This window comes from Polistes dominula, unplaced genomic scaffold, assembly GCF_049000335.1.
Source record: "Polistes dominula isolate Pdom_NZ unplaced genomic scaffold, Pdom_raw_medaka contig_49, whole genome shotgun sequence".
In the NCBI taxonomy this organism is placed as follows: Eukaryota; Metazoa; Arthropoda; class Insecta; order Hymenoptera; family Vespidae; genus Polistes; species Polistes dominula.
The window spans coordinates 5,780,538-5,805,284 of record NW_028300914.1 but is presented as its reverse complement, the minus strand read 5'-3'; the positions used below and the strand labels follow the sequence as shown (position 1 = coordinate 5,805,284).

The window sequence follows — 24,747 nt, the reverse complement described above, 5'->3', positions numbered from 1 at the left end:
TTCAGGTCATTGATTACGTTTTTATTTTCTATCGGAGTCGTATATACTTTTAATGTCATTTTAAATCCATGAAAATATTTAACACCATATACGATATGTGAATTTATGGTACAAACAGTATTCTTATAAGTTAATATTTTCAATTAACATAGTTTTTAAATATTTAATTACCTGTATTTACAATTAATCGTATTGATCATTTTCCATACTCGGAATTAATTACAACAACAAAAAAACGAAACAAACTGTTCAATATTGTCGCAATAATTCTGCATTACTTAAATATATCTTGCAATTGATATATCCAAAAATATCGGGCGTTATTGTTTCTATTAATGTTGTATAATAATTCTTGTTATAATATTTTTGTTTACTTTAAAGAAGACTTTCTTTGATAATCAATCACGTTTGTGTAATTTAATTTTAATCACAGCTAAAATTGAACTATCAGTTTATCTTACAGTCGGTTAGTTTGTTTGTTTGCATAGTATAGAAAAATTATTGTTCGGTAAAATAGATACTTCGAAAAAGATTGGTGTTTGATAAAACTTACGATAAATTTTAGTCAAAAGGAATGTAGACCAAAGAATCATCTATCGTTTACGTTTAAACTTAGATATTATTATTATTATTATTATTATTATTATTATTATTACTATTATTATTATAAGAAATAGAAAATAATATTCTATGTTTTTATCAGTTTAATATAAATGCTTTTTTGTAAGAGGACAGATATGGATGGAAATATTGTTTTTAACGAACAATAGTAAAACTTACAGACTTATGATCAAAGTTAAGTAAAATAGTTGTACTCAAAATTCGTTTAACACGTTGATCGTACAACGCGTAGATCAAAAAGTTTCCTTTCAAGGCTAAAATTTACCCTGTATACATTTTGAAGACATGTATTGAGAATTATCCATAGGACAACTCACTATTTTTTTTCTTTTTCATTTAGGAACCTACGCTTTTTAAAATTTCAACAAACATCCGACAGTCGTCGTTTGTTCTATTCAATTCGATTCATTTCGAAGCTTTCATATTTTGTTGAAATAATATTATTTTACTAACAAATTTACTTATATTTGTTAAACAGTAGTAAATATTTATCTTATTGTCTTATAAATAAAATTATGCACAATAATTATTTGAGAAAATCTATGTCGACTGAATGAGAAAAGAATAACGTTAGCTGATGTTTAGGTTACGTAACCTTGAACGGAAATATGATTGTCGCCCAAATTTGGACTACGCGACGATCAACGTGCTATTATTGATATTAATCATAAAAAACAAGAGAGAAATAAGATAAAAAAGAAGATCATTTGCAATCTTCTTTCGAAAATATAATCAAATATTTATCTATACATGTAAATACATCGAATCTAAGTACGAATACTCAAAAAATTCGCAATTCTTTTTCGACAAATATTCATTGCACTTATTTACAATAGAATTAGAAACGCTTTATTTTATTTCTTTGTACTAAACCGGCTCGTACGAGGCAGCAAAATTCGTCTAATAACAAAGTTTAGTTTAATTGATTGAAACAGGTACATTAAACGTACGATGCATCCAAATTTAGTATCAGGCGTTTCCTTTTCTTTTCTTTTGTTTTTTCTTTTTTTTTAGATTTATCTATTAATTTCAATTCCTTATTCGCAATAATAAGCTCTAAGATTTGTGTTTCTAGTTTCAAGGATGGATAGAACAGGACTTTCTCGAAATCCCTCAACACATTCGATTATCGGTAAAGAATTTGTACAATAAATTAAACCCAAATTTTAAATTGTTCCTTCAACGATCGAGCTTGGAATATAAAAACAAGTTTTAAGATTATTTCAATCATCGAATTCGTGTATTTGATAGGACTCCCATTTGAGATTACGAAGACATCTATAAAATCAAGGATATCACAATCATTAATATATACATTATAAAATAAATTAATATATAACTCACTTTTTTGCGGAATCTAGGAATCCTTTAGGACCACAAAGAAACACACAGCTGTCAGATGAATAATTGCCCATTAATTCTTTCAAAAGTTCATCAGATATTGAACCACGCCTACCATTCCATAATTCTCCCGCTTGCGACAGAATATGTGTAACTTTCAATCTAAAAAAATTAATCGAACAAATTAATATGCAAATATCAAATAAATAAACATAAGCTAAAGAAGTATTTTAATCAACAGGGACAAAAAAAAGAAATAAAAAGGTAAGAAAAGAAAAAAAACTTGTTTGATTATCTAACAGTAATACTAACTTATTTGTATTGCAAGCTCTCTCCAACTGTTCTGCATAGAACATGTTATCTTCATCCTTGTTGAAGTTTAAAAGATTGATACTTTTCCTATAAAATATTGTTTTTAAATAAAATCTTAATTATATTCATGAAGATAGGATCAAACATTTGAAAGAAATAGAATGGAATCCTTACACATGACGCCTGGCAAGGGATCGTTGAATTATTCCTAGCATCACTGTTAGTCCTGTTCCAGCGGCCAACATATGAATGTCGGTAAAACGATCAAAGGTTTCAACGATAAAGTTACCAAGTCCGTTACTCAACATAACACTTTCTGAAGATTTCAAAGCTGTTATAGATGGACTAAGAGCACCATCTTCGTACCTTTTGATCATCAGGCATATACAATCTGACGTATAATTCGGTGCCATGTCTTCCGGGTGAAGATATGGTGGGACCGGTGTATAATATCTAGAAACCTCAACACCTGTATATCATAAGTTAAAAGAAAATCAAATGATTATTTAAATTTTGTTATGTAAGTAAACAACTTTTTGCTTACCTGCAATGTTTATTTTTGCTTCCAAGTGTCTACCGATTGGTATTAATTCTAACGAATCCTTAGCTCGTAGGACTAACAAGTGAACTAATTTACAAAGTGGTGTGTTCGTTAGAACTTTGTATCCTTTATAAGTTCTCTTATTGGTTATTGGTTCTCGTGACATGGTATAATTACCTTGAGTTTTCCAAACAATTTTATCTTTTTTTCTGAACGTAAAATCTATCTAAAGTTTGACGAAGAAAATAATCAAGTTTTCTAAGTAATCATTATTATTATTATAACAAAGTGAAAGCTGTTCAGAATGATAGATAACAACTTACTTCCATGTTTTCATAATTTCTACTCCAAGTAGGAGGCCATTCGATTTCACCAGCTAATTCAAGCTCGTGCGTTACTATATTCTTTTCAAAGGATAAATTAAAAACGAGTTTGGTATCATTTATCCTTGATAAACGATAATAGATACCCTGATAATCATTTATACTTTGATAAAACAAAGTTATGGTGTTAGTCGTTTGACGCCAATCCATTTTAATTTTCGAAACACCATCATTGGTTTCTTTTTCTTTTTCTTCCTCGCTTGTACTTTGAGCTAAAAAATAAAACAAACGTTTGACATTTAAAATAACAGAGAACAAAATGAAAAAATCAGCATAAATACACATAAATTGCGTTATTACTTGTGCAACTTTTCAAGAGATCATTTGCAATGGATGATTTTCCATTGGTCTTTGATGTATTTGAAATCGAAGAACGACATAATCTACCAACGACACATTTTTGAAGAAGACTTTGATAATTTACCCAAGCGTGAACCTGTAACGAAGGATCTATGGGTGCCTCGGGAATAATAATCGTTCAATAAAAAAAATACGCGTATTAATTGACGTTAACTTCGTTAAGATGGCTTTACCTTGTCGAACAATTTCGTAGCATCTTTTCCAACTCCTTTCATTAATTCGTCAATTCCTCCTGGATGAAAATCCATGTAATGTGACACGTTGAAAACTATTCCTAAATTGAAAAGAAAAATAAAAAAAGAAGAAGAAAATTAGCAAACGAGTACAAATATTTGCATATGTAAATTGTAAAGATGAATACACTTCAAACCTCTTATTGCAATCCACGCGTCGTTTTTCTTATTATGATTAGCTAACTCAGTTAATGTAACAGTGCGTGGAATACCACCAACTCCAGTTAAGTCTACTCCTGAATTACCTAATCGTATCCAATCCATGACACTGTGACCTGGTGCTAATGATGTCTTATTTCTTGGATTTCCTAGCAAAAAAAATAAACGATTAAAATACCTGCAGATGAATAAATATGAATACATATTTATAAATTTTACAATAATTTTAACAATTAAATTTTAACAATTACGAACGATATATGTCAATGATTAGGTAATAATAGCCAACATCTTGTTTAAATATATAAATTAAAACTAGTTCATTAAAAGAATGGAATCATTTTAGCAGAACGTTATATTTAATGTAAAATGAGTTTATTGCATAAGAGCAAAAAATTAGAGCTTAACATAAAACTAATTGGCAATTGGACTAATTACTAACCATCTTGAATATGCAATTCAAAACTCGAGGTAGATACGTTGGAAAGTAAAGATAAGCAATAGCATCGTGACATGTTTTTTATTTTTGTTTTTTAATTGTTTGCTTTAATGATCATCCAATACGATCGATCGATCCTTTCCTTCTGCGAAACTCAATCGAAGTTCCATCGAAAAGTAGATCGAATTTGTAATTTCCTTTTTTAATTTTTAAATATTTGCTTCTTATGTACAAACACGATGGACAACATGCAAACTTGTATATGTATGTGTATGTGTGTGTGTTGTGTGTATAAATTCGCTATATAAACTGTAATTTTCTAAACAATTTAAGTGTGTTAATTAGTATAAAAACGTAGCTCATTTGCAAAAAAAGTAATTTTACATGTAATTATTTTAATAATATCATATGAAGAATTTATTTTTTATTCATATCACCGTTTTACCTTTAAAATGATGCATGCACGTGTTTGTTTAATTTAGAACAAAGGTAGATCTGATCAAACATAATACAGTTGAGAACTATCGAGTTCGAAATATCGATTTATTCCTTTCCAAGTATCGAAAGCGTCAATTTACTGTATAGCAAGCATTATTAAATCATAGTTTTCCCATAAATACTAGCTCATGATAAACAAGTTTAAAAAGTGAATTAATATAAATCGATTGACATAAATAGTTTCCTTTAAAAAGAGTAAGCATAGAAAAAGTAAACCTAATAGAAAACTGAATGTACATGATAACTTCGTATGTTTATTGTTATATAGTTTTGTATGTTTGTATGTTTTTTTAATTGTTTGTTGATATTAACTTACATATCTTACATTCGTAATTATCGACTTAATAATAGTAAATAATTGTTACATGGAATATTTCTTATTAATGATAAAATATTCATATGTTTAATTCATTATATGATTTATATCTCGTTAGAAAACAAGGAGAAAAAAAGACTGAAATAATAATCGATGTAGGATAATATATACGATCGATTATCAATAAAAATATTTGTTCGAAGATATCTGGTAAATCGTTAAAATGAAAATCATTCTCAAAATGTATTCATCAATAATAACATGTTATTGTAAGGACCAAATGTAAACAAAGATGTGTGATTAACAAAAAAGTAACATTGACTATAAATATAACAAATACTATTAATCGATATACACATTGGAACGAGTTGGCACGAAAAGAACAAAGATTAGATGATCGTTTCACCATGGAAGATTCTTCAATACTGTGGAGGAAACTGTAGACTATATGAATATATATAACGTTTCAAACAGATAGATCAATATAATACACACAGTTAGAGAGAAAGAGAGAGAAAGAAAGAGTGAACCTGGTGTTCTGGTCTTATGACCAGATATATATGGGATTATAAAATCGTCTTATGATTTTATCGTATTTTTAACACTTGTTTCACGCTTTTGTTTCTTTTTCATTTTTGTCTCATTTAATTTTCAACGATAAGTATACAAGAAAAAGTCAATTTATATAACAGAGACAAATATTTGATAATAAATCGGCAAATAAAAAAAGTCATAGACTTTGAAAAATATATACGTATATAGCAAAGAAACAGTTATTTTAAGTTATTTCGAAGGTTATGTCTTTAAGCCATTTTAAAATTGAGGTTAAATAAAATAGTATATATATATACTAGCTGACCCGGCAAACGTTATTTTGCCATATAAATTATTTCTAGTGAATATTTTGGTAGTCAAATAAAAAATAAGTAACTTATTGTAAGTGTGTGGGGACGTGGTATATAACTAAAAGAGGAAAGAAGCGCTGTGAACAATAACGGCCTATAAAAATAACAAAACACCAAACACTTTTTTTCTTTTTTTATTTTATTTGTGCGTCCGCCTGGCGGGGATAGCTGATCGAGTGATAATTGATCAGTTATCGACCAACAAGGATTGAAAATTATTAAAGTACTAATATCGCTATTAAAAAATGGGGGTTAGTTGTAGAAGGGTGAAAATTTAGGATTGTATGTATTTTTTAATGCGAAATCATAAAAAAATAAAAAATTTTATCAAAGAAATAAAAAAAAAATTTTTGGGGTGGACTACACTTAACACTTTGGGGTATGAAAAATAGTTTACGTCCTATTCTCAGACCTACCGAATATACACACAAAATTTTATAAAAATCGGTCAAGTCGTTTTGGAGGAGTTTAGCTACTAACACTGTGACACGAGAATTTTATATATTAGAAAGGTATATTTCGATATAAGTAAATCGGTGATTAAATAAACTGAATCTTGTATTTAATTATAATAAATACGAATTAGAATAATTTGTGTGAATAAATTTTGAAAATGAACATTTAAAAATAATAAAATTAATAATTTATTAAGAATTATTTTTTGGAAAAATGACTATGATTGCCTCATCTTGTATATAATTTAAATTTAATTTAACGAGGTTGTCCGCCATTAAATATTTGCATACGTATATTGCGCACATTCGTGTCTAGTCTGAATAATTATGCTTACGAGTTGGATTATTGAAAAAAATAAAGCCGGAACAATTTTAAAAATAATACTTATTAATATATTAGGTAGACTGGAAAGTAATGTCGTTTCTACAAATGTCAAATTTTGTATATTTTTATCAAAAACCGATTGATTTTTATCAATTCGATATTAAAAATTTGCATAATAGATGAAGAAAAGTTGTTGATGACAAAGTTGATTATGTTATTGATTAAAAATATAAATTTGTTAGAAATTTATTCGTGTGAATTTAAGATTAGAAAGCGACAATACTTTCCGGTCCACCTAATATATTCTAAATACAAGTAAAAATTATTCTAATAATTTTTGAATAGAAATTAAAACTTTGATAGCACAGAAATGATCATGAATATTATTAATAATAGTCATATAATTAAAAAGATCGTTAATTGATTTTTTTTCAATTTTCTTTCAATGATTATTAATTCTTCACGTGGATATTTACTTATAATAGCTAAAGGAAAAGTAACGAGGTTTGGGAGGGGGGTATTGTGAAGGTAGTGGAATAAAAAGAGAAACATAAAGTAGAGAAAAAGGAAGAGGAAGATGAAGAGAAAGACGAGGAGGAGGAGGAGGAGGAGGAGAAGGAGGAAGAGAAGGTGAGTCAAGAAGAAGACCACAACTTACCAGTCGCCGAGCTAGAAGACTTCGTGGACGATCCAGTGTCATTCGTTGAACTTACATTGGATAATTGTTTGACATTAACCACTCCACTCGGTAGCAACAGAGTGTTTCTTGCTAAGAGACTAGTAGGTGAGGAAGATTTTACACCGATCATCTTCATTTTATCTTGCAAATCTATTTCATCCATACCCGATTCCTCCTTATATTCCTCAGGTGAACTTATTTTTTTCATATTTTAATTTTGGTTTATTAATTATTATTTTGCTTCTTTTGCTATTCCCTCTTCTTCTACTTTGTTTTCTTCTTTTTTATTTTTATTTTTTGTTATTTTTATGAGTTGTTCAACATGAACATCGACATTAACGTTAATTTTCGATCGTTGTTTTTCAATCGCACAATTATCTGGTCACGTTTTATCTTCATCGGATCCTCAATTATTTTTAATAATTTTCCTCTCAGACGAATCGTTAGTTAATATTTTTCTTCACTGGAAAAAGAAACAAATGTTTTGTTCAATTTTAAATTGCGTATTATTACAGTTGACTAATTTGAATAATTTTATTTAATCACACCAATAAATTTGAAAAAGTTTGAATGATTTATCTACTATACTTTATAGTTTAGTATTCGAAGTATACTTTGTCATATATTTATGAGTATAAACGCCATGTAAAAGAGGACTTTGTCTCTAATAAATGTCTCCTATTTCGAGGAAAAAAATTAAAAACGTACATAAAACAATTCTTATATGTCAACTATTGCATCATTTTAGTATTTTAAATTTAAGTGCATATATTTAACTGGTTTGTTCACTCATAATATAATATGTGAAATCATCATCGAAATTACTAATGATTGATTTATGATATAATATTCGCGTGAAAAATATAATGTTTACAAAAGAAAATATTTCATTTTAAGTCTAAATCAAAAACATTCCATTGAAAAAAGTGAAAGTATTCCATCATGGTATGTTTGATTTACTTTCACCGATGGAAAATACAATGATAAATAACTTTCGAAAGTGACGACGGAATTCAACGATAGCCTTGACACTCGAGAAAATTACCTTTGACTTAAATGAATCTAATTGAATAAAGAAAATTGAGCTAAGCTTTTGATTGAAAGATCAGAAGGCATTCACCTTTTGCGGGCGCGCATATTTTAAATGTATTTGCTATCTCTCTCCCCCTCTCTCTCTTTTTCTCACTCTACCACTCTATCTTTCTCTTTTTCTATAGAATTAAATCTACGCTATTTCTTTTATCAAGGTCACGAATATGGGACGAAAGCAAGGAAGCTGTTCACATTGAGCAAAGTTAACTTTTCAAAGCCTAACTCATTAATTATGAATTATAATAATAATAATACAAGTTTATTCGAACTCTACTACTACTATATAAGCAAACAATCGATAGACAAGAAAAAGAAAAAAAAAGAAAGAAATATACATGCCGAAGAGAAACTTGCCTAATCGGGTAAACCATTTGTGTACGCGAACAAGCGAAAACGAAAAAAAATTAAAAGACAAAAGTCAGTTTTCATTAGAATGCACGTGGAAATGTTAACGTTTTCTTTTTTTATCAAATTATTGTTGATAGAAGAACCTTGCCGTTAACTGTTCACGAGCCACTGCGATTGTGAGGTTAGATTCTGCCATTACTTTCGAGATATCGAACGAGAAGTCAGTCTATCGAATCTAACTTCGAGTTTTTCGAGAGAGATTCTACCTATACGCTTGCGTGAGAACAAAATGATGGAAACAGGGAGAGAGAGGTGCGGTCTTTTCTCTCTCTATCTCTCTCTGTCTTTTCTCTCAGGTTTCTCTCTCTTTTAGACGACAATGTTCATCACTTGTCGGATAAAAGTAAAGGAAATAGTAGTAGAAAGTTGCGAATTTAGTTACGATAACACAGTCATTGATAACCAGCTGGCTGTATCAACTGTATGAACATTTTGTACTATTTTTAAACCACCAAAGCATCGCGTGCACATTTTCAAATGGCTTAGAATGGAAACAAAAGAGACAGGATGTTCGTGTGAAATGGATGAAAATTAGAAAGAGAGGGAGGGAGAGAGAGAGAGAAAGAGTGAGAGCGAATAGATGAGTAAGTGAGTGGGTGAGTGTGAGAGAGATAAGCAAAAGAAGTATTGAAAAGAGAAAGATAATACGTGAACTGCAGGTTCCGTTGATCACTCGTGACCACTTTTAAATCTTTCATCAGTTCCTGATTGTGTTTCTCTGTTTTACCACACATAGAAACGAAGATACATAAAGGGAGGATCATCCATCCTCTTGACCAGTGTGTGTACTTTCTGTCAAATTTTCTTTTTACCGGTTTATTTTCAAGTCACCGAACGGAGGTTTCAATTAACTACAACGTGTTTATTTCCTGTCTTCCGATCGTTCTTGAATTTTTCTCGTATATTTAACGAAGACAAAAACTAAGTGAAGTTTTTAGAAACGTTCAAGTTTTTTCAATACTTTGTAAGTATCACATTTCTATTTCGTTACTGCTTGCACCTCTCTCTACTTATTTTTTTTCGTTCATCCTTATTTCCACTTCTATTTAATTCAATTTCATTTTCTTTACTATTTTCTTTTTTAAGTGAATTTGTTACATAAAAAATGATAAGATAATATTACCGTGTATATATTGAATGGCATTAATCAAATTGTTGATAAGCCTATCGCATAAATGGCGTTTTCATAATATTCGATAATATTATCGACGTTACCTTAACGGTGAAGTTATTCTTTTTTAGTTGACTCACGCAATGCTCTTATCTTCCATCATAAAAATATTGGAGCATGGTAAAATGTTTTATGCCAATCTGTCAAACTCACATAGCATCATCGACCTTGCAATTACAAGTTCTTTTTTTTAGATGTTAACACTCGTTGCCGGTTTCCCCTCTTCATGATGACGATGATGATCATCTCTTCCTCTATTTCTATTTTTACTATAATATAAGTGGAATTGTATTTTTTATTCATGCTAATAGATAGTACACATTTCACTGTTTAAACTACTGGAAAGATAAATTGAGAAAGAACATACTCATTTTAATAATCTTCTTTATCATCTAAAACGTTCGATATTCTTTATCTGTTTTATTTCTCGGTTATTTTTTTCTTTCATTATCTATTAATTTTTCTTTTTATGTCTGTTTAATAATGATTAAAAACCAGCGAGAGTGTTGCAACAATTTTTTACCATTGACGGATCAAAAGTTAACGAAAATAATGAATTATTAATAAATCTAATCATCAAAATTTATTTCTAATATTGACTATCAAACTTCCATATTATTTATGATCAAAATTTTATCTCGTTTGGAAAAATATTTCCGTCAATTTTGTTATTAAACTAAACTCAACTAACGATTACGACGAACCTTGGGTTACGTTTCATTTGGTCGATTAACTCGGCAAGGATCCTTACAGACGATAATTTTCTTTTCAATCAAACTCATGAGGGAAAAAAAATAAAACCAGCTGTAACATTTCAATAGCATCCAACCTCGATTAAAAAATATTTATTATAAAAATACCGTCTCGTTTGTTAGACTTGTTTTTCTCTTTCTTTTTTTCAACAATTGTTGTTTCGAACGGAAATTCGATTGCATAATTAATTTGTTGCATTTCCTTTTCAACGCACTAATGATCGAAATAAAATAAAGGTGAACCCCATTCAGATATATTAAAAAAAGTTAAACAAATAAAATTATATATTTATTAATACTGTTATTTATTTTTTTCTTTTTTCCTTGCAGAATAATGGCGAGCAAAAATAAAAACCAAAAGAAAATTAGTCCACAAGGACAAATATTATATGTAATTCATCGTTTAATCGAATTCATTGCCAGATGTATATTTTCATTATCAGCCTATATTCGTGGGCCGAAAGAAGGTCAACCACCTATAAACGATTTAACACTTTTACACAGTGCAACTACGTTAGCTTTTAAAATTAGGAATAAACAAGTATGATCACGTATATCTTAATTTAATCATTGATTTATCAATTCTATGGGTCACTGATTAATTTTATTTTATTTTTAGTTAACTTCCGAGCAAGTAGTAAAGTCGTACATTGAAAGAATAAAAGAGATTCAATCAATATTAAATTGTGTAGTTGAAGATCGTTTTGAGGAAGCTCTATTAGAGGCTAAAAAATGCGACGAGATGTTGGAATCTCCTAATGCACCATCTGCGAAAGTTCTTGCCAAAGAAAAACCTTTTCTAGGTGTTCCATTTACAACCAAGGTAAATTTTCTCTCTTATCAATTAAATAATTATTTTCTAACAATATATATTAATCATCGTTTTATACATAGGACTGTATTGCTATAAAAAATATGAAACAAACGGCTGGTCTGGTTTTACGGAAAAATTATGTATCCAAGGAAGATGCAGAAGTAATAAGATTGATGAGAGAAGCTGGAGCTATTCCATTAGCAACAACGAATGTTTCAGAAATTGCTATGTGGTGGGAAACCCATAATCGTTTATACGGTACCACGAAGAATCCGTACAACACTAGGTAATTTGTTTGATCTAGAACAAACCCTATTGATTTAAAGTTAGAATGTTAATTACCATACTTTACTTCTTGCACAGCGCATATTTAGTTATCACATTTGCTATTTGAATTTCATTTGAATTTGTTATGTTATTATTTTTAGACATATAGTAGGTGGTTCTTCCGGGGGTGAGGGCTGCATACAAGCAGCTGCCGGTTCACCATTAGGAATAGGATCTGATATTGGCGGCTCTATTCGCATGCCATGCTTTTTCAATGGAATTTTTGGTCATAAACCTTCTAAAGGTTTATATTAATAACAAAAAATCATTGATGCCTATTATTAAATGCTTTTTATTTTTCAATTTAACTAATCATTCAATCCAAATTTAGGTATCGTTTCTAATGATGGTCAATATCCAAGTGCCCACAGCGAGGATCAAAACCAATTACTTGGGATAGGCCCAATGTGTAGATTTGCACAGGATATGAAACCTATTCTTAAAATATTAGCTGACAAAAATGCAGATAAATTGAATTTAGACGATAAAGTTGATATTTCGAAACTTAAAGTAAATTGAAATATTTTCTACGATCATTTTCAATTAATTCTTTTATAATTGATTAATAACATCGTATTTTTTTTTGCTCAGTTTTATTACATGGAGGATGACGGAGGACAATATCTTGTATCGCCTGTAAGCGAGGAAATAAAATGTGCTATGAGAAAAGTACTTCTTCATTTTGAGAAAGTGTATAAAATAAAACCTACGAAGATACAAGTACGAAAATTTAAAAAAAGTGCTAGTCTATGGTTAGCAAACATGACATCAAAAGGCGAACAAGATTTTTCCTACGAATTGGCTAATAGAAAAGGACGTATTAATATTTGGTGGGAATTTATAAAGTGGTTAATGTTCCTAAGCAATCATACGCTAATTGCTCTAATAACAGCAGCATTTGAGAGGTTAGGTATAAAACATGGGAGTGAGCAATACACAAAACTCATACAAGAAAGTAGAGACCTTAACCAAGAATTTCAGGTAGGGTATATATAAATTTGTTAATGGTGTCTTTAAAAATCACATAGGGATCGAGACTATAATATTCTGCGTCTCTACGTGTTTACTACGTGTAACGAATCTCCATGCCTGTAACTTGTTAGGATCGGACTTCTTCTCTTGACTGTTTTGCAATGTATTTGCAATGAAAATAGCCAGATATGATTTGTTCTTGCCATAGAATCATGGATCGTATGTGATCGTTTCTTAATGGACATGATTTTTATTTCCTCTCAAGTCCAACGTAAATCCAACGTAAATCTGACGTGGATAAAGCAATATTTCTATGGGGTATTGCGTGCTTCTTTTATAAGTAGTCTCTACAATATCATTTTACACATATCTGCATGCAAATAGATAATGTACAATGGGTAAACAAAGTATTGGAACACCACCTCACTTTACCGAATCTTTTTTCATATCAAAATTCCGCTTCTTTCTCTAAGGACTTTTCGTCTTTCATTTTTTTTATTCGTTTCACCTACGAGTTATTTGTTCCTCGCAGTTCTATCATATAAGCCAGAATAATGGAAAACATTTCTCACAGATCAGGTACAAACGACCTTACCTGAGATTGTAAACATCATTGCAAAAGGTTTATTGGACGTCTTCTTTTATAAATTGTCGTTGATCTCTTTAAGAATATATTTTCAAGCATCCCGATCTTCGTTTATTTTTTTTTAACACCAGTTTCTTCTTTTCTTATGGTCACATATCATAAACTTGAAAAGTTTAGATTTTCTTTGTCACCAATTTTACAATAACTTATTGTTAGACCTTCGTCACGCAAAAAGAAATAATTTTATCTGATACAATGATCGATATTTCGGATATTTGTTGGTAGAAACGATTACTTTCCGAACTATAATTCTACACTAACAATGAACTAAGATTTGTATGGATTTTGGTTACATTTGCATCATTTGCATTCATGTCAGCAAAAGTAATATGCAAGCATTGATCACAGAAATGTTGACGTGCAAATATTTATTCAGTTATAGAAATTATCATTTTATTCGCATTTATTCTTTTGTTTATAATTTTATGAGAATTTTTATAGAATTATATTATTATTATTTGCCAAAGTTACCGAAAAATATCAAATAATATTTTTCTCCAATTCGAGTAGAATTACTTGAAGAGAATTATATAAATACTTTTTTTACCCACTGTATATATTAAAAATCGTATTACAAACAATTATTCGAAATTATCTTTCAAATTATCTTTGATCGTGTGAGAGAAAAAAAAAAGAAAAAGAGAGAAAGAAAGAGAGAGTGACATTTCAATTTAGAACCGACGCATGCACCTTAAAATATATTCTAGATTTTTAATTAACATATTACAACAAATCTATCGATTATAATATGAATTATTACAATTTCATTTAATTTGATATTATTTGTAGGATATTTTGGGAAAAGACGGTATTTTCTTGTATCCAACTCATCCAACAGCAGCGCCGTTCCATCATGAACCACTTGTAAAACCATTTAATTTTTCATACACCGCAATTATTAATGTCTTGGGTTTACCAGCCACCGCTTGTCCATTAGGTTTAAATAAAGAAGGACTTCCAATTGGCATACAGGCACTGCATTATATTTTATTTATACTTTATTTGAACTTTTCAAACGCAATTAATGAAAGTTAATTGATTAATAAATTATTTTTAGGTCATTGGTGGTTTATATCAAGATAATTTGACGTTAACTGTTGCCGAAGAAATAGAAAAAGCATTTGGAGGATGGGTTCCTATCAGTATCATAGCTTAAATTATTGGGCATGTTAGACAATAATAATTTTAAATGCATTATAATGCACTGACATACCAAATCCTGCCTTTCTTGACTCTTGAGTAATTCGAATTTTATAGAAGGGAAGATATCTGTGTGTATTTAAGTTAATAAACGAAAGGTATAAATTACTTTTATACATGTGAGACATGTAAGACGTGACGGACATGATTGACTCGATGTAATTTTTATTTGATTTTATTTTTCTGATAATAATATCTTCTATAAGCATATATTATCATTATTATTATTATTGTTATTATTATTATAAATTCGAATGACAAACTATTAACAAATTCATTAATAATCCATTTAACATAATTTTTCGTATTATTGAAATAATCCATTCGAATAAATCATTTCTACACAAAATATGGATTATAGTAAACACAGATATGAAAACTACCTTTCATCGTGAAACTAAATTTCTACTACTATATGAGTATTTATAAATTTATACTTTCCAAAAACAAATGTCTTTCTATATGATAACGCATTCGTTTATAAAAAAAAAAAGAAGAAAAATTAAAAAACTATGTCTAACATACGAGAGATATATTTGTATATAAATAAAATATCATGTATCATGTGTTGAACTGCAGATGTATTTTTTTTTATTTCGTTTTTCTTAGGAATTTTTTTTCTTTTATATCTATAAATATAAAAATATATTCATCATAAGTTTCTGTGTAGACTTTTCTATTTTCATACACAAAAAGATTATACGTAGATATTGTTTAATAGAAGAAGGAAGAGAGATACTTTTTGGTAATGCGATCAAATTATAAGCCCAATGTTATTTAAAATCATCTATTGATGTTAATACGTCGTAATATATATATATATATATAAATATATTTTATTGTACTGTAAAATAATAAATTTTTACTCTATTATTCCATCAACAAGTTAGATTCTCATTTATTATAATACTTAGATCATTTCCATAGGAAATTTTATCATTTAAATTAAAAGAAGAAACCTACATGTTTGATTTTGTTCGAACATATATTGTTCTTTCAATTTTATCATAATCATCATTACCATCGCTATAATCGTCACAAATATATTCTAAAAATCGTATAATTCGTAAATAAATACTCGAAGTATTTGAAATTCTGCGATCAATATTTCAGTAGAATAAATAATTTATTACATATTTACAAGTACAACGAATACAATTTCTGAATTTAATGGACGTATTTTGCACATGATTTTTAATTAATGTGTTTTTAAAAATATTTCATCGATGTATGAGTTTATGCATTTGAACCTATATTTAAAGCAATTTAAATAAGCGTCAAAAACAAAACAAAATTATTATTAATAAGATATACAGGAACTTCATTTGAGAAAAAAAACAAACAACTATATCAGCTTCAGCTTCGATTTGGCTATAAATTTTTAAAGAAAAAATGTAGCCTCGTTACAAGCATACATAAAAGAAGCATTATATATGTTAATATATGTATATATATATATATCAGTTCTTGTCGTACGAGTAAATATTTGCTCTATTAGTATGATAAATATTAAAAAAAAAAAAAACATGAGAAGAAATGTCCAATACTTTGTCTAACATAAAAATAATATTTTTAAAACCTACGATATACTAGTCCACGTAAAAACAAGGATAATAAGTACATTTAATACGATTTATAAATATAAAAAAAGAAAAAAATACTTTTACTTTCATCACAGTAGTTCATCGACAACTGCATCATCAAAGTATCAGCGAATATACTTAAAGTAATATCTTTTTTATTTCTCCAACCATATTCTGTATATATCACTTAAAAATGTTGACGCGTAAAAAAACTACATTGTATATAATATTTAACCCTTTAGTTCCTAGCGACTCATATACGAGTCATCAGTCCCCGACCCATATAGGGGTCTTAAAATGTAACGATAGAAAATTTATATGGAACGATACTCGTGTCGATACATGTCGTAACAAAAGGGCTAACATTTAGAGAATATTTATCGATTACTTTGAAAAAATATCTAATATCGACATAGAGAGAATGAGAGAGAAAGAGAGAGAGAAGAGAGTAATAAAAAGATCAATTTTACGTAATAAGATTCATTTCCTCTGTCGGTGTATGACTTTTTCCAGTTCTCATGAGAATCTTTTCCGATCTATTGTCCAACGAATTGTCCTTGCTATCTTCGCTGCCAGGCCTACTTGGTATCATCTCGAATTCGTTCGAATTCGTTTCAGATTGTAGCTCGAGTAACGCTAAATCATCGACCTCTCTCAAATGATCCATTCTGTTATCCAAACCATTGATTTTTTTAGCTTCGTTACCATTTTTACTTTCCGAAATTTCAATTAGACGTGTTCTATCCTTTTGTTCTTCTATTTTGTTTACATTTTTAGAATCAAACGAGCTCGTTGTCCTAATCAAACTTAATTCAACGCTCTTATTGTCACCATTATTTCTATAAGATTTTCCAAAACTCTTGAAACTTTCCTTCTCCTGTTTGCGTCCTTCGAAAAGTGGCTCGTTTCTTTTGTAATTTTCGACATTCCTAGATTCGATTACCTTGTCGTCCTTTTCGGGTGAATTGGAGAGTCTTTCGGAAGCATTGTCGTTTCTTTCATCCTTTTCCTTTTTCAGAGCAGCCAATTCAGCTTCTTTCATAGCCGAATGAATAACTGGTTCCGCCCAAAGACCAGGATTAAAAGATGGTCCTGTGCCACCTAATTCGGCAGGTAAAATATCCGTTGGCAAATGTTCGTGTAGTGTACTGAGATTATTTCCGTGTAAATATATCTGAAATAATATTGAATTAATTTAAATTGTATTCATTGAAACATCCAAACTTATTAACGAAATTAAATGAAATTTTGTTCAATGACAAAAAAAATATTACATAAAACTCACTTTATTACGTGTTTTTTCATCCAGGAAAGGTTTAACAAGAGCCAGAGTTGCTTGAACGTATAAAGGAGCTGAAAGGAAGTGTATGGCCTTGAATCTAGCCGGAAATCGACCACGAAGCGCAGCTATTAAGTTTCTTAGAGCTGCGGCACCTAATGCACCGCCTTGCCTAAGTGAAAATCCACTCCAATCTACCACAGCTACGAAACCGGATTGCTGTGAAAATCAAATAAAAAATAAGTATGCATGAATTATCCGGATTGGTTACTTAAGTTTATTTTTATATGTTTCAACTTAATGTTTTTCTTTTTCAGTAAACTTACCTGATTTCTTGGATCTTGGATGAGAATTTCTAAAACTAAAAAAATCGCTCGTTGAACTGATAACGCTGGCACTGCGATTGGATCCCATTGCGAAGCTAATATTACCAAAACGCACCTACCTTTCCTGGAAATCAAATATTATTTTCCTAAACTGACATAAACGTAGATTTATTATTATTTAACATGTTAAATATTGAGTCAGTTTTTTACCAGTTATACTATATGATATCATATTATCATTTTTACCATTTTTATAGGACCGGATTATATTATTCAATCTTGTACCATAAAAAAAAATGAGTCAATATTACATAATAATACTTTTTATAACATTTAACGAGTTTTATGATAGAAAATATCAAATCTCAAACTTACCTATCGCGAGCAGGTAAAACACCAGGTATACCAGCACGTAAGGCACGTTGAAGAGCAGGATCACGAGCAGTAAGATTACCAAAAATATCTTGCCGATGTGCTATCTGAGCTTGATAAGCAGCTATCAAAGCAGCTGCTTGTTCTGCTCTATACTTCCGGGCAAGCAGGAAACGCGTAATATATTCGTCCGTACAATGTTTCAAGTCTAGGACAAGCCAATAATGATAGGTTGAAATACACATACACATATTTAATATATATATATATATTTAAAAGAGAAAAAGAAAAAATATGAAAAGGATTATAAAGGGATGGGGTCATTGTTATGCTCAAGGCGAAACGGGAAGCAGTTTGAATACGGACGCGGAATTATATCGGGCAGGAAGGCACGAACCAGACTTCACCGGAAATTCGAAGCTTTTCAAGTTAGTCACTAACTACTCTTCGAAAATATATTCTTTGTTTATTTGTGCATTATTATTATTATTACTTGATTGGCCAAATTTATTACATTGATTGGTTGTTGATATTTTCTAATATATAAAATATTTAACTATTAATATATTGCAAAATATTTTAATATATAATGATAGTGTCATCTATTTAGGGGTATAACATACTAGATATATTGAATCTAAAATATTAATATTAGATTTACAGAACCTGTCAAAATGACGGGTTTTTGATTTAAAAATACTGCTTGTTTAATTATAAATATATTGTAAAAATGTTTTAATTTAAAATATAATACAGTGTCTATATTATTTATTTAAATATAATAAAAATTACTACGTAAATTATTGACCAACCCAATATATTATATTTTCGTGTATATGAAGTTGAATGTAGTATACAAAAATGTTCTTACCCACATCCGGCATCTCACGAAGGATCGCTCGAACCGATTTAATGGCCAGCTTTTTGTCTCGCTTGTCCAACCTCACATCTTCTTGGTAAATGCTCCGAGAAAGCGTTGTACTTGCGTGACCACTCGGTGCCCACATATATTCGCAATACTCCGACATGTTTTCAAATATTATTTCCTCTTTTCTTCTTCAATTAAATAAGAGGAATTACTCCTGAAAAAAAATAAAAAATAAAAATAACATTGATACGATTTTACACATCGATCTTAAACAATATATTATCAATTGTTTACTGTTATTTATTATTTCTATATTAAAACACTATCGTGATACTCGTAATATGAAATTCGAGTAAGTTGATTGAATTACATTGTCCGAATCTGATCGCTATTTACTTTTTTAATTTTTTATTTAAAAATAAAACTCCAATAAATGTTTACTCAAAAGATCAGTGTGTCTACAAACGCACCCATGAGTAAATAAACTCCAACTTGAGTAATCGCGATTATCATTTTACATTATTATTTTTCCTGTTTTTTCTTCTTTTCTTTTTCAAAACCATTAAAAAAAAAAAATTTACGAGATTTTTCCAGGAAAGTTTTATGGCAAATGTGAGAACTTTAAAAAAAATTATATCGGATGATTAATCATAACTGTTATTGGTATCTCGTAAGATAAAACGGTTACTCATTATATCAACTTCAATACATTAACCTAAATAATGAGATGATCGTGTTCCTCCCCCCCCACCTCCATCTCCGTTTATTTCTTTCTTCAAAAGGTGCATGAATTCTACGATGATTCATCCAAGTCAAGGACTAAAAATCTTCAAGATTTACCAGGTTACTAAAAAAGAATCCTATTGAAAGGATATAAGATCGATGGGATCTATCGATCGATTCAGGTAGATCGGTGACCAATATATAATCCTTCAACTTTCTAAGAGAATGAGTCATCGTCGAAGAAGGCGAATCACCTCGAGAATCAACAACTCCTTTCGATAGAAAAACTCTTTTGATCAATTACAACCATCGAAAGTCATTCCAAACCGTTAGATTAAAGTCGATTACAACACCCGTTACACATAAACATTGGTGGATCGTAATCTTATGACATTGTCCAAGTCATTTCCGCGATTATATTTCAATCCTTGCAACCATTACATAATTAAAAAAAAACTCATAACAACATAAATAAAATATAAAAGAAGAAGAAGAAGAAGAAGAAGAAAAAAAAACACTGAAAAAACGAGGATAATTATAATGAACTTGTCGTATCGGTTAGTTAATAAAAAATTTATTAACTCGCACAAAAATCTCACTAGAATTTACACAGAGGACAGACACCAAGATTGATTAAAGTGCACACCAAAAAATTGTTCAATTAAATTTGATTATTTATTGAAATATACTTGCGTACCTCACAATCAATCTTCTTCTCGGATGATAATTATTACATAAATCCAAGAACGATGATAGAAAATGAAGAAAGACAAAATTATAATAAAACAAAGATGACACAGAGTAAGGATCTCAGAGATCGAACGTTCAAAAGGTAAGCTCGATCAGCAACTGACAGGTCGCCGATAAAATCGCATGCTAGTGATCGTTGTTCACCAGAGTTATAGAGTGTAGCTCTTGTGAAATATGAAAGAACAGGATAAAAAGAGAGAGAGAAGTAGTTTTATAAATGTGTGTGTATGTGTGTATGTTGGAGTGAGAAAGAAAGGAAGGATTTTCAGTTGAGTTGTGAAAGATAGAAGAAGACAAGAAGAAGCCGGTTACCTGTAAGAGGGAGAAACATCGGCCAAAAGAGAAAAACAAGGACAGGATAAGCCGGTTACCAATGAGAATGTGCATTTGTGTGTGTGCGTGCATGTATGTTGTGTATATGAGAAAGAAAGAAAGAGAAGGGAATATATGGAGGATGAGGAAAAGAGAAGAGAGGGAAAATGGAAGCTGACTCACCAACTTTCTGCTCGTTGCGCCGCTATTGTGAACCCGTTCTCCGAAAAATTCAACAACGTACATCGCTGTGGTACATTGGCGTCGACAGAAAGAGAGAGCCTACTGTATTCGAGTACTTACTTTTACCTTTTATGTGTATATATTATATGTTTATGTGTGTTTGTGAAAAATTCATAAAGGCACGTGTAAGAAAAATAATCAGATGGAATCATTTTGGTGAACGAGACGTAACATCGAATTTTTTTTTAAATTAGGATACATTTGGTTTTTCGATTTTATTTCTTTTTTATTCATCGAAATTATATCGGCATCAAGAAAGAATTATTTTTAGTGAACAATTAACATCGAATGATTTTATTTGTTATTTACGACACATGTTAGTACAGTTGATCAAAATTACATTCACATGGAATTCGAAATGTTCGAATAATATTTATCAAAGAAATTTTATATATTTTAAATTGTTCTCAACGTTGTAATAAACTTGCTTATTTTATTGGTAAAATGCAACAAAGAAAATGTACGATATAGATGGTGTACATCTGGTGATATGTAAAAACGTGAAGTATTTAACTTCGTGCGAACAACAAAGAAAATATATCACTCGAACAATAAATGTTTTCAAAAGGAGAGAGAAAGAGAATAAGTTATTTACGAATGTACTGAATAGTCACGTTTTGCAGACTAGTCGATTGGAACACGTATAATTAGGCTGAGTTAAGAAGATAATTTTAAAATTCGAGAAACATTATACATTATTTTTAACTAAAAAAAAATACATTTATTATTGTTAGAATACCATATACATACATAAGTATATTACTCGTAAATGTAAAATACATTCGAGATTATCGATTTAAATTGATTTACAGGTAAACATTTATTATTCGAATAATTTGTTTGATAAATTATGGTTTTTAATAAAGGTTTTTTTATAGCCTTTTAATTTGAGATAACCAATGGATTTTGAAACGAATATTAACTATCGATTTGAGATTATTGCATCTTTTGTAATACTTCAAGGACGAGACTCAGCGATATATCGAATGACACACGGATCGATATTTCCGAACGCGTTCTCTTTGAGATACGTTTAAAGAAAATTATCCATTAGAATTTTGCAATGGAAAATGTTTCAATTTAATCAAACATAGTTGGAAAGTATTTTTATTTTTTTTCTTCTATATGATTAATTTTATTTTTAGTTATGCATTTGTTATGAAATAATGTTATTTAAAATGGAATGGAAAAACGAGTTGGTGCAACACATTGATACATGCGTAATTTGTGTTTTACAAGTCGCGTGGAAGCGAAGCAAACCGTAACACACAACATCATCGAGGACACAGGTTACGTAATACGACGCTCGAGAAACGAACTGGTAAAACGAAATGAAAAAAATTCCTTGCCAATCTTTTTCTTCTCTCTGCTATATCTGAGGATATTCGATTAATCTTACAAACGTAATATCGGATTACCTTATTGCCTTAAAAATATATATCTCTCTAGTTTGCACATTGCAAACAAGGTCAAAAATGTCTACTTGCTATTTTTTTATTTGTTAATTATTAATCTTTGTTTACTTACAGGATAATTTTAAATCTTCTTTTAAATCTAAAACTTCAAAATCAACGTTATTTCAACTGCCTCTGCAATGGGACTAACAAGGATACCAGAAACTTTTGAATCATACTTAAGAAAATTCCCATTAATACTATTAATTTATTATATTGTCAAAATTAAAATGTAATTTTAATGTTTTTTATTGTTAAATAATATCTTGAAGATAATAAAAGAATAATGGTGTTGAACCAAGTTAACGTGTTGTCAGCAGTTCAAGTTGAAATTCCTTTTGAGGACGTTTCCATGACGAAAAGTTGGAACGAAACCGATTATCGATTTATCACTGGCTTATCATTTGCTAAGCTGAAATAACCTAGGACAAGCTTATCGGTTTTCTATCTTTTTACCTTTTTTTTCTATATTTCTTTTTTTTAGTTGAAATAAAAAAGATACAATTAATATAATATGAAGCTCATATCAATGTACTAAACATTTCATTTTACCCAACGTGGAAAGATTTTCCAAACTTCGTTTACTTTCATTGGTATATATATTTAAACTTAATTTGAAAAATACAAACATTAAAATCTCTTAGAAAGAGATCTTTAATAAAAAGAGATAAATATTGGAACAAAGTCTTTGTCAATGTTAACTGGAAGATCAATGACATTTAAATTGACCATAATGGAGGCCACAATGACATCAAAAAACATTACATCTCAAGAACGAATAATCAACTAAATTAAAGAAGTTTAATTATATTTTATCGGTGTTTAATTATGTTATGAATCGTTAAAATAAATTTTTTTTTCCAATGGATATATCAAAATGTATGTATAACAATGAACAATTGTTAAAACTGTTTTACAGTTATAAATTAACTTTTGACATTGAAAAAAAAACAAAAATACATTATTATTTGATCTTTCAATCATTTAATTCGTTTACAATATAAATAAAAAAAAATAAAAGAAATATTGATCTGCAAAAACGAAGAAAGACAATACACTAAAAATACAAAGAAACATTTAATGATGAGTATTGAATTGTACCAAAAACAATACTGACGTATTCAAACGCGTAATAATATTTCGAAATTTCTTACCAAATAATGTTAAATAAATTCTTTTCAATATTGTACAACTTAAAACACAAAAATTGCACTTTTTTTTCATGAGTATAGCACAAAAAAGAAAGGGGAAAAATTGAGATCCTTCGTATTATATTCCTTTGGTGGTTGGTGTTTGAATTAAAGGAAGACTATGATATTTGTTAGTTACGCGAATTGTCGCTCGAGTTGGTTCGAAGTAATTCGAACCAGCTCTTGTCGAAGAAACAGTCCGGCGCGAAACTGACAGTTCGAAACAGTAAACCCGGTAACCGACCTGTAGACTATAAACGAAGGCGCCACTTTATGGATTCCCCGAACGTTCATCAGGACTGTGACTTTGTATAGTCAGTTGGTACCGAATAACGAGTGTAACTTGAAGAATAGGTGCCCTGTTCTTTCTTCTTGCCAGTAATTAATTAATCCTATCAATTCACTACTAAATGCAAACATTTACTCATTACTTTTGCCACATTTTTTCGAGACATTTTTATTTTATTTTCTTATAAATATTTTATGTAAATATTTATTACAATAAAATTTTTATTTTATCTTTTAATAAGTGATTCATAAAAAATCACGTATATGTAATGTTGTCAATTTACTAAACATTTCATTTTACCTAACGTGGAGAGATTTTCCAAACTTCGTTTACTTTCATTCGTATATATATTTAAACTTAATTTGAAAAATACAAACATTAATGTTATATGTTTACTTTTAATACACCC

At 29.5% G+C, this 24,747-nt stretch overlaps 3 protein-coding genes and 1 long non-coding RNA gene across 14 annotated transcripts; 2 read left to right on the top strand and 2 right to left on the bottom strand.

Annotated features, from left to right (window-relative positions):
* On the bottom strand, positions 1-11,002 carry LOC107065007 (cytochrome b5 reductase 4). Of its 5 annotated transcripts, none has more exons than XM_089169898.1 (11): positions 10,283-11,002; positions 7,547-8,030; positions 3,929-4,099; positions 3,732-3,832; positions 3,499-3,634; positions 3,139-3,410; positions 2,819-3,041; positions 2,449-2,743; positions 2,275-2,361; positions 1,966-2,124; positions 1-1,899 (listed from the first exon to the last, which is right to left on the bottom strand). In XM_089169898.1, the coding sequence occupies exons 2-11, from the start codon at positions 7,773-7,775 to the stop codon at positions 1,845-1,847; spliced, it is 1,728 nt and encodes a 575-aa protein (XP_089026024.1). In that variant the 5' UTR covers positions 7,776-8,030; positions 10,283-11,002; the 3' UTR covers positions 1-1,844. The 5 variants fall into 5 exon arrangements, with proteins under 5 accessions (XP_089026024.1, XP_089026025.1, XP_089026022.1 ...); XM_089169899.1 differs by lacking the exon at positions 10,283-11,002 and adding an exon at positions 9,151-9,267; XM_089169896.1 differs by lacking the exon at positions 10,283-11,002 and adding an exon at positions 9,014-9,223.
* On the top strand, positions 7,533-15,527 carry LOC107065008 (fatty-acid amide hydrolase 2). 3 transcript variants are annotated; one of them, XM_015318271.2, is made up of 9 exons: positions 7,533-7,672; positions 11,321-11,531; positions 11,610-11,813; positions 11,885-12,090; positions 12,233-12,375; positions 12,463-12,641; positions 12,723-13,112; positions 14,539-14,721; positions 14,807-15,527. In XM_015318271.2, the coding sequence occupies exons 2-9, from the start codon at positions 11,325-11,327 to the stop codon at positions 14,903-14,905; spliced, it is 1,611 nt and encodes a 536-aa protein (XP_015173757.1). In that variant the 5' UTR covers positions 7,533-7,672; positions 11,321-11,324; the 3' UTR covers positions 14,906-15,527. The 3 variants fall into 3 exon arrangements, with proteins under 3 accessions (XP_015173757.1, XP_089026027.1, XP_015173758.1); XM_089169901.1 differs by lacking the exon at positions 7,533-7,672 and adding an exon at positions 9,411-10,031; XM_015318272.2 differs by lacking the exon at positions 7,533-7,672 and adding an exon at positions 11,108-11,227.
* LOC107065000 (clavesin-2) lies at positions 15,431-24,744 on the bottom strand. 5 transcript variants are annotated; one of them, XM_089169905.1, is made up of 6 exons: positions 24,639-24,744; positions 19,381-19,591; positions 18,513-18,717; positions 18,138-18,261; positions 17,818-18,030; positions 15,431-17,706 (listed from the first exon to the last, which is right to left on the bottom strand). In XM_089169905.1, exons 2-6 carry the CDS (start codon positions 19,535-19,537, stop codon positions 16,999-17,001), a joined length of 1,407 nt encoding a protein of 468 aa, XP_089026031.1. In that variant the 5' UTR covers positions 19,538-19,591; positions 24,639-24,744; the 3' UTR covers positions 15,431-16,998. The 5 variants fall into 5 exon arrangements, with proteins under 5 accessions (XP_089026031.1, XP_015173741.1, XP_015173742.1 ...); XM_015318255.2 differs by lacking the exon at positions 24,639-24,744 and adding an exon at positions 24,014-24,427; XM_015318256.2 differs by lacking the exon at positions 24,639-24,744 and adding an exon at positions 21,346-21,471.
* On the top strand, positions 22,076-23,160 carry LOC107065006 (uncharacterized). The gene is made up of 2 exons (XR_016175775.1): positions 22,076-22,217; positions 22,284-23,160. It is a non-coding gene; the product is annotated as an uncharacterized LOC107065006 (long non-coding RNA).
* Positions 24,745-24,747: the final 3 nt, after the last annotated feature.